Source organism: Bombina bombina, chromosome 1 (genome assembly GCF_027579735.1).
Source record: "Bombina bombina isolate aBomBom1 chromosome 1, aBomBom1.pri, whole genome shotgun sequence".
In the NCBI taxonomy this organism is placed as follows: Eukaryota; Metazoa; Chordata; class Amphibia; order Anura; family Bombinatoridae; genus Bombina; species Bombina bombina.
Genome location: NC_069499.1, coordinates 1,544,183,647 through 1,544,203,539, shown reverse-complemented (window position 1 = coordinate 1,544,203,539; position 19,893 = coordinate 1,544,183,647). Strand labels below are relative to the sequence as shown.

At 39.4% G+C, this 19,893-nt stretch overlaps 1 protein-coding gene across 1 annotated transcript in view; it reads right to left on the bottom strand.

Annotated features, from left to right (window-relative positions):
• Nucleotides 1–19,893, bottom strand: part of LOC128667110 (polycystin-1-like) — a 248,997-nt gene that overhangs the window by 110,721 nt on the left and 118,383 nt on the right. Inside the window, exons 21-23 of the mRNA XM_053722016.1 lie at nucleotides 13,009–13,159; nucleotides 12,184–12,318; nucleotides 11,966–12,107 (exon numbers count right to left, since the gene is read on the bottom strand). Coding sequence (XP_053577991.1) covers nucleotides 11,966–12,107; nucleotides 12,184–12,318; nucleotides 13,009–13,159 — 428 coding nt within the window. The remainder of the gene's footprint in view (nucleotides 1–11,965; nucleotides 12,108–12,183; nucleotides 12,319–13,008; nucleotides 13,160–19,893) is intronic.

Sequence of the window (19,893 nt, the reverse complement as noted above, 5' to 3'; positions counted from 1 at the left end):
CTGTGCACACTATCATTGCTGTGATAAAATAGCAGGTGGTGTCTCTGACAGAAGCAGGGAGAGAGGGGAGCTAAAACAGACAGCAAGAGAAGAGACACCCTTTACAACAGCTCTGAAATCTGTGTATTTTTTCTCTTTCATTTGTAAACATTAAAGGGTCAGTAAAGTCAAAACTAAACATTCATGATTCAGACAGAGCACACAATTATAAACAGCTTTCCACTTTACGTCTATTATCAATTTTGCTTTGTTCTCTTGGTCTTTAGCATTTTATGGCAGCTGTGTTTGTAACTATGTATAACATCGCTATAAACTATGAGGCCTATTTATCAAGCCGTCAACTGTGCTGCATTCGACGGCACCAATACGCTCACCTGACATCGCCTAACATCGCTGCCGCGGACCTGAATATGCTCTCCATATTTAACAAAAAAGCTGTCAAAAAGCCACGCACCAAGTACGGGGCGATGAGCACTAACAGTCATCGATCTTGCTGCTCTTCGGCTTTTTCACAGCTTTATTTGTATACTGTCACTAAACACCGCCACTATACTAAAATATTTAAACCCTATCCCGCCGCTCCCGGACCCCGCTGCAACTAAATAAAGTTATTAACCCCTATCCCGCCGCTCCCGGAGCCCACCGCCACTCTAATAAAGTTATTAACCCCCATCCTGCTGCTCACCAACACCGCCGCAACTCTAATAAACTTATTAACCCCTATTCCGCCACTCCCATAGCCCACCGCCACCTAAATTATGTTATTAAACCCTAATCTGCTGCCCCCTAAACCGCCGCCACCTACATTATGTTATTAACCCCTATCTCGCCGCTCCCGGAGCCCACTGCAACTAAATAAAGTTATAAACCCCAAAAACCGCCAGCCCCCCACATCGCCATAAACTAAATTAACCTATTAACCCCTAAACCTAACAATCCGCTAACTTTATATTAAATATTAACTCATCTTAAAATAAATTTAAACTTACCTTTAAAATTAAATTAAACTATATTAAACTACTAATTAACCTACCCTAACTATTATACTACAATTACATTAAACTATATTAAACTAATAATTAACCTACCCTAACTATTATACTAAAATTACATTAAACTATATTAAATTAATAATTAATCTACCTTAACTTTTATACTAAAATTACATTAAACTATATTAAATTAATAATTAATCTACCTTAACTTTTATACTAAAATTACATTAAACTATATTAAATTAATAATTAATCTGCCCTAACTTTTATACTAAAATTATATTAAACTATATTAAATTAATAATTAATCTACCCTAACTTTTATACTAAAATTGCATTAAACTACAAATTAAATTAACTATATTATATATTTAAATACCTAACCCTACTCAAATAATTAAAATCTACACTATAAAATGACTAAGTTACAAATAATAACAACTAAGTTACAAAAAAATAACAAACACTAAGTTACACAAAAAAATAAACAATAAATTACAAAAAAATTTAAAAAGAAATTATTAAAGATTTAAACTAATTACACCTAATCTAAGGGCCCTATGAAAATAAAAAAGCCCCCCCAAAATAAAAATAAACCCTAACCTACAATAAACTACAAATAGCCCTTAAAAGGGCCTTTTGCGGGGCATTGCCCCCCAAAAAATCAGCTCTTTTACCTGTAAATAAAAAATACAAACAACCCCCCCAACAGTAAAACCCACCACCCACACAACCAACCCCCCAAATAAAAACCTAACTAAAAAAACCTAAGCTCCCCATTGCCCTGAAAAGGGCATTTGGATGGGCATTGCCCTTAAAAGGGCATTTAGCTCTATTGCAGCCCAAACCCTAATCTAAAACTAAAACCCACCCAATAAACCCTTAAAAAAATCCTAACACTAACCCCAGAAGATTCACTTACAGTTTTGAAGATCCGACATCCATCCTCCAAGAAGCCGGCAGAAGTCTTCATCCAAGCGGCCGAAGTCTTCCTCCAAGCCCGCAGAAGTCTTCACCCAGATGGCATCTTCTATCTTCATCCATCCGGCGTGGAGCGGCTCCATCTTCAAGACATCCGACACGGAGCATCCTCTTCAAACGACGGCTTCTTCGGAATGAAGGTTCCTTTAAATGACGTCATCCAAGATGGCGTCCCTTAGATTCCAATTGGCTGATAGAATTCTATCAGTCAATCGGAATTAAGGTTGAAAATATCCTATTGGCTGTTGCAATCAGCCAATAGGATTGAGCTTTCATCCTATTGGCTGATCCAATCCAATGTTTATTTTACAGGCAAGTTTGTATTTATTTTAACTAGGTAGAATAGTTATTAAATAGTTATTAACTATTTAATAACTACCTAGCTAAAATAAATACAAAAGTACCTGTAAAATAAAACCTAACCTAAGTTACAATAACACCTAACACTACACCTATAATTAAATAAATTAACTAAATTAACAACAATTAAATAAATTAAATTAGCTAAAATACAAAAAAAAACCCCACTAAATTACAGAAAATAATAAACAAATTACAAGATATTTAAACTAATTACACCTAATCTAATAGCCCTATCAAAATAAAAAAAGCTCCCCAAAATAAAAAAAACCCTATCCTAAACTAAACTATCAATAGCCCTTAAAAGGACCTTTTGCGGGGCATTGCCCCAAAGTAATCAGCTCTTTTACCTGTAAAAAAAAATACAAACAACCCCCCCAACAGTAAAACCCACCACCCACACAACCAACCCCCCAAATAAAATACTATCTAAAAAACTTAACCCCCTGAATATCGACTTATATTTCTGAAGACCGGACATCCATCCTCACGGAAGCAGCAGAAGCCTTCATCCAACCGGGCTGAAGTCCTCAACGAAACCGGGAGAAGTCTTCATCCAAGCCGGGCGAAGAGGTCCTCCAGATGGGCAGAAGTCTTCATCCAGACGGCATCTTCTATCTTCATCCATCCGACGCGGAGCGGCTCTATCTTCAAGACATTCGACGCGGAGCATCCTCTTCTTCCGATGACTAAAGACGAATGAAGGTTCCTTTAAGGGACGTCATCCAAGGTAGAAAAAATCCTATTGGCTGATGCAATCAGCCAATAGGATTGAAGTTAAATCCTATTGGCTGATCCAATCAACCAATAGGATTGAGCTTGCATTCTATTGGCTGATTGGAACAGTCAATAGAATGCAAGCTCAATCATATTGGCTGATTGCATCAGCCAATAGGATTTTTTCTACCTTAATTCCGATTGGCTGATAGAATTCTATCAGCCAATCAGAATCTAAGGGACGCCATCTTGGATGACGTCACTTAAAGGAACCGTCATTCAGTAAGAAGACTTCATTTGAAGAGGATGCTCCGCGTCGGATGTCTTGAAGATGGACCCGCTCCGTGTCGGATAGATGAAGATAGAAGATGCCGTCTGGATGAAGACTTCTGCCCATCTGGAGGACCACTTCGCCCGGCTTGGATGAAGACTTTTCCCGGCTTCGTTGAGGACTTCGGCCCGGTTGGATGAAGACTTCTGCTGCTTCCTTGAGGATGGAATGTCCGGTCTTCAGAACTGTAAGTCGATCTTCAGGGGGTTAGTGTTAGGATTTTTTAAGGGTGTATTGGGTGGGTTTTATTTTTAGGTTAGGGTTTGGGCTGCAAAAGAGCTAACTGCCCTTTTAAGGGCAATGCCCATCCAAATGCCCTTTTCAGGGCAATGGGGAGCTTAGCTTTTTTTAGATAGTATTTGGGGGATTGGTTGTGTGGGTGGTGGGTTTTACTGTTGGGGGGGTTGTTTGTATTTTTTTTTACAGGTAAAAGAGCTGATTACTTTGGGTCAATGCCCCGCAAAAGGCCCTTTTAAGGGCTATTGGTATTTTAGTTTAGGCTAGGGTTTTTTTTTATTTTTTTGGGGGGGGGGCTTTTTTTATTTTGATAGGGCTATTAGATTAGGTGTAATTAGTTTAAATATCTTGTAATTTGTTTATTATATTCTGTAATTTAGTGTTTGTTTTTTTTGTACTTTAGCTAATTTAATTTATTTAATTGTTGTTAATTTAGTCAATTTATTTAATTATAGTGTAGTGTTAGGTGTTATTGTAACTTAGATTAGGTTTTATTTTACAGGTACTTTTGTATTTATTTTAGCTAGGTAGTTATTAAATAGTTAATAACTATTTAATAACTATTCTACCTAGTTAAAATAAATACAAACTTGCCTGTAAAATAAAAATAAACCCTAAGCTAGCTACAATGTAACTATTAGTTATATTGTAGCTAGCTTAGGGTTTATTTTATAGGTAAGTATTTAGTTTTAAATAGGAATAATTTAGGTAATGATAGGAATTTTTAGTTAGATTTATTTTAATTATATTTAAGTTAGGGGGTGTTAGGGTTAGACTTAGGGTTAGGGTTAGGGGTTAATACATTTAGTATAGTGGTGGCTACGTTGGGGGCAGCAGATTAGGGGTTAATAAATGTAGGTAGGTGGCGGCGATGTTAGGGACGGCAGATTAGGGGTTAATAATATTTAACTAATGTTTGTGAGGCGGGAGTGCGGCGGTTTAGGGGTTAATATGTTTATTATAGTGGCGGCGACGTTGGGGCAGCAGATTAGGGGTTAATAAATATAATGTAGGTGTAGGCGATGTTGGGGGCAGCAGATTAGGGGTTAATAAGTGTAGGTAGCTTGCAGCGACATTGGGGGCGACAGATTAGGGGTTAATAAATATAATGTAGGTGTCGGCGATGTTGGGGGCAGCAGATTAGGGGTTAATAAGTGTAGGTAGCTTGCAGCGACATTGGGGGCGACAGATTAGGGGTTAATAAATATAATGTAGGTGTCGGCGATGTCGGGGGCAGCAGATTAGGGGTTTATAAATATAATTTAGGTGGCTGCGGTGTCCGGAGCGGCAGATTAGGGGTTAATAAATATAATGCAGGTGTCGGTGATGTCGGGGGCGACAGATTAGGGGTTAATAAGTGTAAGATTAGGGGTGTTTAGACTCGGGGTTCATGTTAGGGTGTTAGATGTAAACAATGTGTTTCCCCATAGGGATCAATGCGGCTGCGTTACTGTGTTTTACGCTGCTTTTTTGCAGGTGTTAGACTTTTTCTCAGCCGGCTCTCCCCATTGATTCCTATGGGGAAATTGTGCACAAGCACGTACGACCAGCTCACCGCTGACTTAAGCAGCGCTGGTATTGGAGTGCGGTAAGGAGCGCTGTAGGTAAGTGAGACAAAACTGCTTGTTAGCACCGCATAGCCTCTAACGCAAAACTCGTAATCTAGCAGTTAGTGTTTGTTATTTTTTTGTAAATCAGTTGTTAGTTTTTTGTAACTTTGTAATTTTTTTGTGTAAATTTTAATTATTTGTGTACGGTTAGGTGTTTAAATATATAATATAGTTGATTTAATTTGTAGTTTAATGTAATTTTAGTATAAAAGTTAGGGTAGGTTAATTATTAGTTTGAATCTGTTGGCGCTCTACAAATAACCGATAATAATAATAGTTTAATATAGTTTAATATAATTTTAGTATAAAAGTTAGGGTAGGTTAATTATTAGTTTAATATAGTTTAATTTAATTTTAAAGGTAAGTTTATAGGTTTAGTAAGTGCTAGTGATGTGGGAGGCCAGGGGTCTGGGGGTTAATACATTTATTTAGTTGCGGTGGGGTCCAGGAGCGCCGGGATAGGGGTTATTAACTTTATGTAGGTGGCGGCGGTGTCGGGAGCGGCAGATTAGAGGTTAATAAGTATAATGTAGGTGGCAGCGGTGTCGGAGCAGCAGATTAGGGGTTAATAAGTATAATGTAGGTGGCAGCGGTGTCGGGGCGGCAGATTAGGGGTTAATAAGTATAATGTAGGTGGCAGCGGTGTGGGGCGGCAGATTAGAGGTTAATAAGTATAATGTGGCGGCAGTGTCGGGGCGGCAGATTAGAGGTGTTTAGACTCGGGTGTTATGTTAGGGTGTTAGGTGTAAACATAACTTTTATTCTACCATAGGAATCAATGGGATATGTGGCAGCAGCGAACATAAGCTTTCGCTGCTTTCAGACTCCCATTGATTAATATGGCATTGAAAAGCAGGTACGCTGGGCCGGAATAGTGGCGAGCGTACTGATATTTGTTAACTAGCAAAAGTAGTCAGATAGTGCTGAATTTGCATTCGAAATATCTGTAATGACGTAAGCATCGATCTGTGTCGGACTGAGACCGGCGGATTGTATGTTACGTCACAAAATTCTACTTTTGCCGGTCTGTAGGCTTTGATAAATAAGGGGAATCAGGCTCTTCACAATTACGCTGCGGAATTCCAGCGTATTTACGGTTGACGGCTTGATAAATAGGCCTCTATGTTGCAAACCCTGCTGCCAGATGGCTAAAGACTCTTGCACTCTCCCTAGCTTACCTAGGAAACAAAGGATACCAACAGAACTAAAGTGACATGAAACCCCAAATTTGTCTTACATGATTCAGAAAGAGCATACACTTTTTTCCAAATTTTCTTCATTCATTTGGTATCTTTATTTGAACAGCAGGGAAGTAAGCTTAGGAGCCGGCCCATTTCTAGAGCACTATATTATTATTATCGGTTATTTGTAGAGTGCCAACAGAATCCGCAGCGCTATATGGCAGCAGTTTTGCAAGACTGTTATCCATTTGCTAGTACTAGGTGGCAACACTATATCCTGCCATGCAGTGCCTCAGATACCAACCTGCTGTTGATAATAGGAGTAAACTGGAAACGTTTTTTAAAAATTGTATGCTCTGTCTGAATCACAACATCATTTTTGGGGTTCATATCCCTTTAAGTTTAATTTTGACTTTACTGTGCCTTTTAGCTTCCTTCTTTCCAAATAACTGAGATATTTTGAGTCATATGCAGATAGAAGACCATACACAAACTATAAAACCACAGTTGACATTTCTAAACTCTTTTTCTTGCAGCCACCATTCTTTAAGGTCCTGTCAATATTTATATTGGGTTTGTTAAATATACTGTGTATTTTGCTATTTAAGTTGGCAAGAGGGAGAATTACATAATACTTTCTTTTGCAGAAGCACTTTTTTACAGAAAGGACGACTGATTCATGGAATAGACTTCTACAAGAGATGGTAATGACAGACACTGTGGGGGACTTCAAGAACGCCTGGGCTAGCCCCTTAACAATGGAACCGCACTATTATACCCTCCCTCCTCTCTTCTTGTCACCAGAATCTTTGTTTGTAAAATATATATCTATACCTATATATATATACAGATATAGAAATATATATTTAAAAATAAAAAGAACATTTTTAACATAGGAATTTCAAGAATTTATATTAAAAAAACATTAAAAATCAATAAAAATATATGAGAAAAATATATTTGATGTATATTCCCATTGATATTTGACATTTTTTAGTACACCTGGGTGACTAGAAACAGGAAATTGTTCAACCATGACTTCCTGTTTCACAGGGGTATAAATATGAGGTAACACATAGGCCAAATTTCCTTTTGTCATTCATCACAATGGGTAAGACCAAGGAATATAGCTGTGAAGTGCGGCAAAAGGTTGTTGAGCTTCACAAAATAGGAAGCAGCTATAGGAAAATAGCAAAAGCATTGAAAATGCCCATTTCCACCATTAGGGCAAATGGAATGTTATGAATCAACCTGGAAGAGGACGTGTGTCTATATTGTCTCAACACACTGTGAAGAGGATGGTTCCAGTGGCCAAAATATCTCCAAGGATCACAGCTGGAGAATTGCAGAAGTTAGTTGCATCTTGGGGTCAGAAAGTCTCCAAAACTACAATCCGACGTCACCTACATCATCACAAGTTGTTTGGAAGGGTTTAAAAAAAAAGCCTCTACTCATCTAAAAACACACACACATTGGAGCCCTTAACAGTCAAACACTTTTTGCCATATATTATATCCCTTCTTAAACCTTTTAAAGCCCTTTTAGCAATATTAAAATTATATATATATATATATATATATATATATATATATATATATATATATATATATATATATAATTATTATTTGTTTAAAGTGTATGAGTGTAATGGTTTTATTTAATATGTTTTTGATGTGTTTTGTGATTTTTTTTTATTTTTTTTTTATAATTTTTATTGAGGTTGTGCGAAAACAATACAACTTATAAGAAACGACATATCATGAAAGCAAACATACATATTACATTTCAAAATGCCGACACAGAAGGATAAAATTCCCAACAAGAATGAATCTAATGGAAAAAACTGGAACCTCTTTTTCTCTATTTTACATAGATTAGAACTAGCAGTTTGAATGGTCACATTTGGGTTTGTAAGCTTATGTAAATAGTATGATAAAATATATAGGTAGAATTATGCTAGAAACTCGAGCAATCCTGCAACACTAAATATGATAAACAAGGTCAACATCATACAGAACCGCAGGGATTACTAATAAAAAACAGTGATTAGGTTGCGGCATAGGCTAGTTGAGCCGCGTAGTTAGACCTCCTAAATTAGGAGGTATATTATGGGGGGGGGGGGGAGGTGGTAAGTTGAATTTTTAAATGTTAGGTACCGGCTATAGACAGGTATGGTGAACCAGCACAATATAAATATATAAGATCAGGTAGAGAACTATTTGTGTAGAGCTAATATATGTGAAGTAAGGGATATCAAGCATATACCATGTGTTGGCAGCCAAAAATCCAATGGTTGCTATGGGGACATCAATTAAATGCTAGGATGATGCCTGCATAGTAAACCCCCTCAAAACACTTAATAAGATAAAAATTATCCATCTGGTAATGAAGTTGTACATGAGGGGTTCAACACAATAATATTGCCCAGATCATAGTTAGTAAACAGCGTGGAGGAAGAGGCACTTGTAACTGTTTACGAGTAGGTAAAATTTATATATATATTCTAGGCAAATAACTTTAGGTAAGATGGGAGCAAACCACAAATAATGTCTTGCCAAACTGTGAGTTTATAACATTTCGAAATGTAGATAAGTTACCAACAAACTATATACATGGGAGTGTAGGGCTGCAGTCTTCAAAAATCACGCTAACTATAGACAAACGCTAGCATTGTCTTAACATTAAATAACAATTACCATACTCCTCCACACCTACAGTCCGAGAAAGGCGCATTTACTGGCCATATGAGAGTAAAGGAAAGGAGTGTACCAGATTTAACTAAGCCATAGAGATACGCCCTTGTACTAAATCTTCTAAAGCCATGCTACTTCGGCCGATAGCAGCACGGCAACTCACATTAGCATATTTAAGGGGAATCTTCCAAAGACCCAACATATTGCATATACATTGTAATATAGTAATTAAGACTGGAGGTATACTGGTTAAATAAAGTCTAGTGAGTTAAGGATGTGCCCATGAACCCAACAAACAGTACAGTCATCTAATTACATTAAGAGAATCCCCTTACATTCTATGCATTATCAAATGTATAGTAATAAACTGCTAGTTATAATTCTGATTACAAGTCAAACTAGAAGACTACATTTCTTAATCAGGTTGTAATTGCCAGATTCATAGGACAACAAAACTGAGCGGAGTAGCTAAAACTATGTTAATGCAGACTAGCATAGCCAAAATTGCTGCAACTGGCTCATTTAACAAGAACATGACATGCATAGTGACTGCCTGAACTAAAAAACCAATAGCCCCACTCGAAACCAGCAGCGCATTACTTATGTATGGGCTCCCAGTCAACCTTATACTTTTATAGAACATTTAACTAGGGTGATGCATAACATATAAATAAAATGACAAAGATGGGAATGACTGCCTCCCACATTTAAACCTCATAGAAATTACATAGACAATACAGTGCTTGTCGAGAGTCAGAATTGTAGGTAAATAGCGATCCTTGTAGTGATCTCCTCTCAGGGGAGTGTAGTAGAAAAGGTAAGACAAATCTAACTGGAGGTGCAGTAGTAGAGTTAATTTATGGGCTGCGTGAGTCACAATCTAATGCCATATTTGACCCACTTCAGTCACGTAGATGCCCAGAGTACTAACCCTCACCCTTTTTCCATGTTTGTGAAGCCGATGTATGTATCCTCTGGATGTTGGCAGTTCGGCAAAGAATTATTCCAAAATAGTCTGTTGATCTGTGACTCTTTGGGAGGAACAGGGGAGCAAGTACTCCAAAAGGAGGAAAGAGCAACGTTACTTGCGGCCCGCTTCGCCCCTTATCAACAAGTATGAAAGCTAAGGCATCTACCTGCATACATTCACAAAGTTGCAGATTTCCTGCCAGATGTAAGGCCTCCCAGACATGCTCAATCTGTATATTGGGACTCGTCGCTTTCAGGTGCACCGGAACATAAGACCTCGTGGTGGACACCATGCTGTCTCCTCTATGCCCCTGTTGCCCGACATGTACAGTCGTGTCGGCCGTAGTCGGCTGTCGCTGCGAATCCAAGTTAGAAGCGATTCCTAGCACTGTAGCTGCAGTCACAACCTGCTCAGGTTCGGGTTGAGCCAATTCAACTATTACCCAATCAATCGGTCCTTCCTTAGGCTTCAGGTCTGAAGCGGTTTCCAGCACTATCGGCAAGGTACGCTGTGTATTGTGTCGCATATCAGCACTCACAGTACTTTCTCGCACCGTCATTATGCTCCTCTCGAGACTAGAAAAATGATCATACAATAGGTTGTGTAATGCCTCTAAAAAGGTAAGGCTCAGAAGTTCCATTTTGGGCCAATCTTGTTCCGCCAGATTACTTGCCGCCATTATGTAAAATCTCGCTATCTGGAAATGCCTTCAAGGCTTAAGTCTTCTTAGCCGAGTTACTTAAATCCTTGGCCACACTGTTTTCAGTAATTTAAACTGAACTAAACGGTCAAATGTGTATTTATAAGTAGGAAATAGCCGGAGAAATACAAGCTTGCGACCGCTCAGTTTCAGTGCTGGCTCCGCCCCCCTTTTGTGATTTTTTTAACCCTTACGCTGAAGTCATGCTAAACATTCTAGCACAATTTAGGCTTGCCCTTGAGTGTAACCTATTACTTTCAACTTGTAATATCAGTACTATTTAGTGCGGTCACAGTGTCCATTAAAATTACAGGTTGTGCTACAGCAAAGACGGCCATGCTAACCCTTCTCTGGTAAATGTGTTTTACCTTGGACTTGTAATATCAAGTTGCGCACTAATGTTAGTGCTTACTGCATCCCGCACTATCATTAGCACGCCACTTGTCTAATCTAGCCCTATGGCTACGGAGTAAGCTTTTGTGGTGTGTGTGGCATTGTTGTATGTGTGTATTTGTTTGGAGGAACCTTGCTTGTGTATGTTGCAGATATCGTGCTTATGCACGCAGCAAAAATATAATGGTCTGAGGAGATACTGCATAAACTTTTGGATTTTGAAGGAAGGCAGCCATTTTGAATTGTTACATGGTATTTGGTTGGTTCTTTAGTATTTATGTTAGGGGATTATTGCTTATGTACTAGCAGAAATTAGAGCATTGGTTTTGTGTTGATTGGACAAGGAAATTAGAGAAATCACTTAGCTGCACTTTAGCATGTGTTAAAGTGTTTGGAGAGTTTCAAGGACATAAAGTGCAGCAAGAAAATGCAAACAATTGTTTGACTGCTTTCATATAACTATACATTTATCCCCTGCAAAGGGATTAATTACATAGTTAAATTCAGCTCTGAAGTGGCAATTCACTTCCAATTCTGAGCTGAACATAGGCTTGTAGCATATGTGAGTAGCCACCAATCATTGGCAGTTTTTAGCTCTGGAGTTTAAATGAATGCTCACTCTGCAACTTTTACTCCATGTTTAAACCTTTTTTGGTGGCTAAACATATAGGCATGGGAAGCAGTTTTGTGTCCATAATATCTTTATTAGTATGTTGTTTGATTTTGGTTATTAATGTTTGAGGTTGAATCCATTAATCAATGGAGAAATCTCTAGTGTAGTGTCATTCTCCTCTTACCCAACAATGTGAGAATGTTTCTGGGCGTTTCACTCTCCACTCTGAGTCCTTTATCACCTTCTTTGCTCAACACCTGAATCATTTTCTCAGTGGCATTTAGAATCTGAACCCATGATCCAGAAGCTACTTCCTGTGGGACGGCCTACAAGCAAGGAAATACGGTTTATTTTACATGCTGTAATACATATGTATTGTTCACACAAGCTGATTGTACGTACCACACATTGTGTAAGCGCCGCACTGATGGCAGCTACATCCCACAGACTAGAGAGGTGCAAAGAGGTGAGGGCTCCAGTTATGTTGCTGCGCCAACCAATGCGTTGTTCCTCCTCTTCTTTGGTCTTACCCATGTCCTAAGAGAAAAGGATACATTACATTTAACTGTTCTTCCACACAGGGGAGTAAGTAGACTTTGCTGGGCTCCAGGCTGTGGTGGGCTTTCTGAATGGCTAAATTCAGGAAAAGCTAAACCAGCAGTCACACACCAGGACACTTTTTGTACAAATATGATCTCAGGTTTTCTATACAGCAACACTGTGGCATCTATTTTGGAAACACAGCCAACATATATGTCAACAGCCTTTGAGCCCTATTTTTCAGGAGGGGAGCACACAAAGGGGAAAATACAAGACTCATGTGGAGCAAGAGGGCACCCTAGAGAGTCTCATTTGAGACCTCTGAGACCCCTCTACTTATGCCTCTTCCTCCACACAGAGATTCTCAGACCGAGGGGCATATTTATTATAGTGCGAGCGGACATGATACGATGTAGCGTATCATGTCCGCTGCACATCGATAAATGCCGACAGCATACACTGTCGGCATTTATCATTGCACCAGCAGTTCTTGTGAACTGCTGGTTCAATGCCGCCCCCTGCACATTCGCAGCCAATCGGCCGCTAGCAGGTGGGTGTCAATCAACCCGATCGTATTCGATCGGGTTGATTTCTGTCTACGGCTTCAGAGCAGGCGGACAAGTTACGGAGCTTGATAAATCGGCCCCCTAGTCTTGTCTATAGGACAATGTTCCTCCAGTTTCCTACCTGATTTATAGCTGTGATGATTTCCAGGGAATATGGAAGCACCTGTATGTCAGTCCTCAGCAGCAGCTCTTGTAGTGACCCCCTGTGATCTTGCAGTAACCGAGACACAGGACCACCGGAGGATATGTGTGACAGGGAGACTAACAGAGTGCTGGGAGAGAAAGAGAAAGGTTATGAGTAGGAAGGGGAGAAAGTAAAATAGAAAAACAGACAGGAGCTGCATAATTTAAATTAAAGGATAAATTAATCTCAACATTTATGTTGAAATATTTCTTTATTCTTAGGATCACAGGGTTAAATATATAGAAAAAAAATCCTTAATCACGGAAGTGGCTACAAACATCAATATCAAATCACAATCTTTTACACTTGTACAAAAAACAAACCTTGTATTGTGACCAAAAAGCAATCCCGTAAAAGGAACTGCTGTCATCCTTCAGCCCCACCTCCCATCCCCTGAGATCCCTTTTACTTTATTAAATAAAATTCCCAAACAATAACAAAACACTGTTTTGGACTCAACCATTTGTTCCAGAACTAACATGTGGCACTAATTGACTGGCACTTTTTCTACTTCAACTCCTGCCTTGTCTCATCTCTCCTCACGAAGCTACTAACCTATATCTAGTGAGACTAGGCTCTCTGATAGGGGTAATACTCTAAAAATTGAATCCCTATTATTCTTGCAGTTACATGCTCCCCACCCCCTGCTCTATCTTCTGGCTCTATACATGATCCAGTAGAACCAAATGTTCGTAAAGTGTTCCCTGGTCCCCTGTACATTAGCCGCTATCTCTGACATAGTATAAATGTGTGTAATCTTATCCAACACCTCTGACCATTGTGGCGCCCCCACTTTCCAGTGTCTGGCAATGCAGACCCTAGTAGCAGTGCACACTGTCCGAATGAAGGTATTAATTACTTTATTGTACGGTCTTAGTCTGCTATTAAGAAGCGCATGAGCCACCGTCAGGTTTACTGAGTCTCCCAATACTTCCCCCAAGAGTAGCTCTAGCTGTTCCCAAGTTGACCTAATCCCTGGGCACTCCCACCACATGTGTAAGTATGTTCCCTTGGCTCCACATCCCCTGTAGCAACGATCCGAGCCATCTGGGGTGAAGTGTTTTGTCCTGTCTGGGGTGAGAAACCACCTAAAGGCTGTCTTAATACAATTTTCCCTAAGGTCAGCACTAATCAACCCCTTGCTCGAGTTGAATTAAATCATATCGCACTGAGACCTCGATAGATCCAATCCCGTGTCCTACTCCCATTTGGTTACGATAGACGACCGGTTTTGAGATTTAGCTCTTTTTTCGATATTTCTCGCGAAGTACATATATGTTCTAGTGTAGTAGGAGTCTGTGTGGACCCCAGGGAGCAGTATTCCTGTAGGGCTGAGGAGATTTGTAGGTAGGGAAACCAGTGCAATTTAAGTGGGTGAATACTGTCCTGAATCTGCGTATACGTCCGTATGCGGTTACCTTCCAAAAAGTCGGTTACGCTATAGAGTCCCTTATTCTACCACTTTCCCACCCGCGCTCGTAGATCTGGGTGCAGTAGCAGGTTTAGTGGCCTAGCCCTAGAATTTCTATGTATCAAAGCTAAAGACCCTGTTAGTGATTTCCACCCCCTAACTGTATCTGCCGTGGTCTGAGTCCTAAAGGTGGGGCCCTCAGTCGTGAGTCCTGTTTCCCATAGTACGTCTGCTGGGTATGCATAGCCCCCCAGGTCCGCCTCAAGTCTCGTCCATATAATGTTATAATAATTTCTTTTATGTAATTGGCAAGAGTCCATGAGCTAGTGACATATGGGATATACAATCCTACCAGGAGGGGCAAAGTTTTCCAAACCTCAAAATGCCTATAAATACACCCCTCACCACACCCACAATTCAGTTTTACAAACTTTGCCTCCTATGGAGGTGGTGAAGTAAGTTTGTGCTAAGATTTCTACGTTGATATGCGCTTCTCAGCATTGTTGAAGCCCGATTCCTCTCAGAGTACAGCGAATGTCAGAGGGACGTGAAGGGAGTATCACCTATTGAATACGAAAATTTCTCTAACGGGGGTCTTTTTCATGGGTTCTCTGTTATCGGTCGTAGAGATTCATCTCCTACCTCCCTTTTCAGATCGACGATATACTCTCAATTTACCATTACCTCTACTAATAACTGTTTTAGTACTGGTTTGGCTATCTGCTATATGTGGATGGGTGTCTTTTGGTAAGTATGTTTTCATTACTTAAGACACTCTCAGCTATGGTTTGGCTCTTTATGCAAATTATATAAAGTTCTAAATATATGTATTGTACTTATATTTGCCATGAGTCAGGTTCATGTATTTCCTTCTGCAGACTGTCAGTTTCATATTTGGGAATATAAACACTTTAAGAAATGTATTTCTTACCTGGGGTTCAGTCTTTTTTTCAATTTGACTACTTTTTGCAATTGCGGGTGTTAGGCCTGCGGGTGCGTCAAATGCTAGACTTTATTGCGTCATTTTTGGTGCAAACTTTTTTTGGCGCGAAAAAATACGTTTTTGCCGCAACTTCGTCATTTCCGGCGTCATACGCGACGCCGAGATCTTTCACATGGCGGCGTCATTAGTGACGCAAGTGTGTCATTTCCGGTCATTTTTTTTTCATTATTTCAATACCCCATTGTTGTTTGCCTCCTGCTTTTTTCTCTATCAAGAGGCCTATGCTTTTGCATTTTTTCCCATTCCTGAAACTGTCATTTAAGGAAATAGATAATTTTGCTTTATATGTTGTTTTTTCTCTTACATTGAGCAAGATGTCCCAATCCGATCCTGTCTCTGAAGTTTCTGCTGGAACATTGCTGCCTGACATTGGTTCTACCAAAGCTAAGTGCATTTGTTGTAAAATTGTAGAAATTATTCCACCGAATGTCATTTGTAATAGTTGTCATGATAAACTTTTACATGCAGATAGTGTTTCTATCAGTAATAGTACATTGCCAGTTGCAGTTCCTTCAACTTCTAATGTGCATGATATACCTGTAAATTTTAAAGAATTTGTTTCTGATTCTATTATGAAGGCTTTGTCTGCATTTCCACCTTCTAATAAACGTAAAAGGTCTTTTAAAACTTCTCATTTAGCTGATGAAATTTCAAATGACCAACAACATAATAATTCATCGTCTTCTGATGAAGATCTATCTGAAACAGAAAATCCTTCCTCAGATATTGACACTGACAAATCTACTTATTTATTTAAAATAGAGTATATGCGTTCTTTATTAAAAGAAGTGTTAATTACTTTGGATATTGAGGTAACCAGTCCTATTGACGTTCAGTCTAATAAACATTTAAATGCTGTTTTTAAACCTCCTGTGGTTTCCCCAGGTGTTTTTCCCATTCCTGAGGCTATTTTTGATATGATTTCTAGAGAATGGAATAAGCCAGGTACTTCCTTTATTCCTTCTTCAAGGTTTAAGAGATTGTATCCTTTACCAGCAAAATCTATAGTTTTGGGAAAAGATCCCCAAAGTTCATGGGGCTATTTCTACTCTTGCTAAACGTACCACTATTCCTATGGAAGATAGCACTTCCTTTAAGGATCCTTTAGATAGGAAGCTTGAATCTTATTTAAGGAAGGCCTATTTATATTCAGGTCATCTTCTCAGACCTGTTATTTCTTTGGGTGATGTTGCAGCTGCATCAACTTTCTGGTTGGTAAATTTAGCGCAACATGAATTGGATTTTGACATATCTAGCATTGTTCGCTTACTGCAACATGCTAATCATTTTATTTGTGATGCCATTTTTGATATCATCAAAATTGATGTTAGATCCATGTCCTTAGCTGTATTAGCTAGAAGAGCTTTGTGGCTTAAATCTTGGAATGCTGATATGACATCTAAATCTAGATTACTATCTCTTTCTTTCCAAGGTAATAATTTATTTGGTTCTCAGTTGGATTCTATTATTTCAACTATCACTGGAGGAAAAGGAGTTTTTCTGCCTCAGGATAAAAAACCCTAAGGGTAAATCTAAGGCTTCTAACTGTTTTCGTTCCTTTCGTCATAATAAGGAACAAAAACTCAATTCTCCTCCCAAGGAATCTGCTTCCAGTTGGAAGCCTTCCTCAAATTGGAATAAATCCAAGCCATTTAGGAAACCAAAGTCTGCCCCTAAGTCCGCATGAAGGTGCGGCCCTCATTCCAGCTCAGCTGGTAGGGGGCAGATTAAGGTTTTTCAAGGATTTTTGGATAAAAACTGTCCAAAATCATTAGATTCAGAGCATTGTCTCTCAAGGGTATCGAATAGGATTCAAAGTAAGACCTCCTGTGAGAAGATTTTTTTCTCTCACACATCCCTGTAAATTCAGTAAAAGCTCAGGCTTTTCTGAAGTGTGTTTTAGACCTGGAGTCTTCAGGGGTAATCATGCCAGTTCCTCCTCAGGAACAAGGTTTGGGGTTTTATTCAAACCTATTCATTCTACCAAAAAAAGAAAATTTGTTCAGGCCAGTTCTGGATCTGAAAATTTTGAATCGTTATGTAAGAGTACCAACTTTCAAGATGGTGACTATAAGGACTATTCTGCCTTTTGTTCAGCAAGGACATTATATGTCCACAATAGACTTGCAGGATGCATACCTTCATATTCTGATTCATCCAGAACACTATCAGTTTCTGAGATTCTCTTTTCTAGACAAGCATTACCAATTTGTTGCTCTTCCATTTGGTCTAGCAACAGCTCCAAGAATCTTTTCAAAGGTTCTGGGTGCCCTACTATCTGTAATCAGAGAACAGGGTATTGCGGTGTTTCCTTATTTGGACGATATCTTGGTACTAGCACGGTCTTTACATACTGCAGAATCTCACACGAATCAACTAGTGTTGTTTCTTCGGAAACATGGTTGGAGGATCAATTTACCAAAAAGTTTCTTGATTCCTCAAACAAGGGTCACCTTTTTAGGTTTCCAGATAGATTCAGTGTCCATGACTCTGTCTCTAACAGACAAGAGACGTTTAAAATTGGTCGCAGCATGCCGGCACCTTCAGTCTCAGTCATTCACTTCAGTGGCTATGTGCATGGAAGTTTTCGGTCTCATGACTTCAGCATCGGACGCAATCCCCTTTGCTCGTTTTCACATGAGACCTTTACAGCTTTGCATGCTGAATCAATGGTGCAGGGATTATACAAAGATATCACAATTAATATCCTTGAATCCCAATGTACGACACTCTCTGACATGGTGGATAGATCACCATCGTTTGGTTCAAGGGGCCTCATTTGTTCGGCCAACCTGGACTGTGATCTCAACAGATGCAAGTCTTTTTCAGGTTGGGGAGCTGTTTGGGGATCTCTGACAGCACAAGGGGTTTGGAAATCTCAAGAGGCGAGATTACAAATAAATATTTTAGAACTCCGTGCAATTCTCAGGGCTCTTCAGTTTTGGCCTCTGCTAAAGAGAGAACCGTTCATTTGTTTTCAGACAGACAATATCACAACTGTGGCTTATGTCAATCATCAGGGTGGGACTCACAGTCCCCAAGCTATGAAAGAAGTATCTTGGATACTTGCTTGGGTGGAATCCAGCTCCTGTCTAATCTCTGCGGTACATATCCCAGGTGTAGACAATTGGGAGGCGGATTATCTCAGCCGCCAGACTTTACATCCAGGGGAGTGGTCTCTCCATCCAGATGTGTTTTCTCAGATTGTTTAGATGTGGGGGCTTCCAGAGATAGATCTCATGGCCTCTCATCTAAGCAAGAAACTTCCCAGATACCTGTCCAGGTCCAGGGATGTTCAGGCGGAAGCAGTGGATGCACTGACACTTCCTTGGTGTTATCATCCTGCTTACATTTTCCCGCCTCTAGTTCTCCTTCCAAGAGTGATCTCCAAAATCATCATGGAACAGTCTTTTGTGTTGCTGGTGGCTCCAGCATGGCCACACAGGTTTTGGTATACGGATCTGGTGCGGATGTCCAGTTGCCAGCCTTGGCCACTTCCGTTACGGTCTGACCTACTATCTCAAGGTCCATTCTTCCATCAGGATCTCAAATCATTAAATTTGAAGGTGTGGAAATTGAACGCTTAGTTCTAAGTCATAGAGGTTTCTCTGACTCAGTGATTAATACTATGTTACAGGCTCGTAAATCTGTCTCTAGAAAGATTTATTATAGAGTTTGGAAGACTTACATTTCATGGTGTTCTTCTCATAAATTCTCCTGGCATACAGTTCCTTCAGGATGGTTTGGATAAGGGTTTGTCTGCAAGTTCCTTGAAAGGACAAATCTCCGCTCTTTCTGTTTTATTTCACAGAAAGATTGCTATACTTCCTGATATTCACTGTTTTGTACAGGCTTTAGTTCGTATTAAGCCTGTCATTAAATCAATTTCTCCTCGATGGAGTCTTAATTTGGTTTTGAAGGCATTACAGGCTCCTCCATTTGAGCCTATGCATTCTTTGGACATTAAACTACTTTCTTGGAAAGTGTTGTTCCTTTTGGCTATCTCTTCTGCTAGAAGAGTTTCTGAGCTATCTGCTCTTTCTTGTGAGTCTCCTTTTCTGATTTTTCATCAGGATAAGGCAGTTTTGCAGACTTCTTTTCAATTTTTACCTAAGGTTGTGAATTCTAACAACATTAGTAGAGAAATTGTTGTCCCTTCCTTATGTCCTAATCCCAAGAATTCTTTGGAGAGATCCTTACATTCTTTGGATGTGGTAAGAGCTTTGAAATATTATGTGGAAGCTACTAAAGATTTCAGGAAGACTTCTAGTCTATTTGTTTTATTTTCTGGTCCTAGGAAAGGTCAGAAGGCTTCTGCTAGTTCCTTGGCTTCTTGGTTGAAACTTTTGATTCAACAAGCTTATTTGGAGTCGGGTCAGGCCCCTCCTCAGAGAATTACAGCTCATTC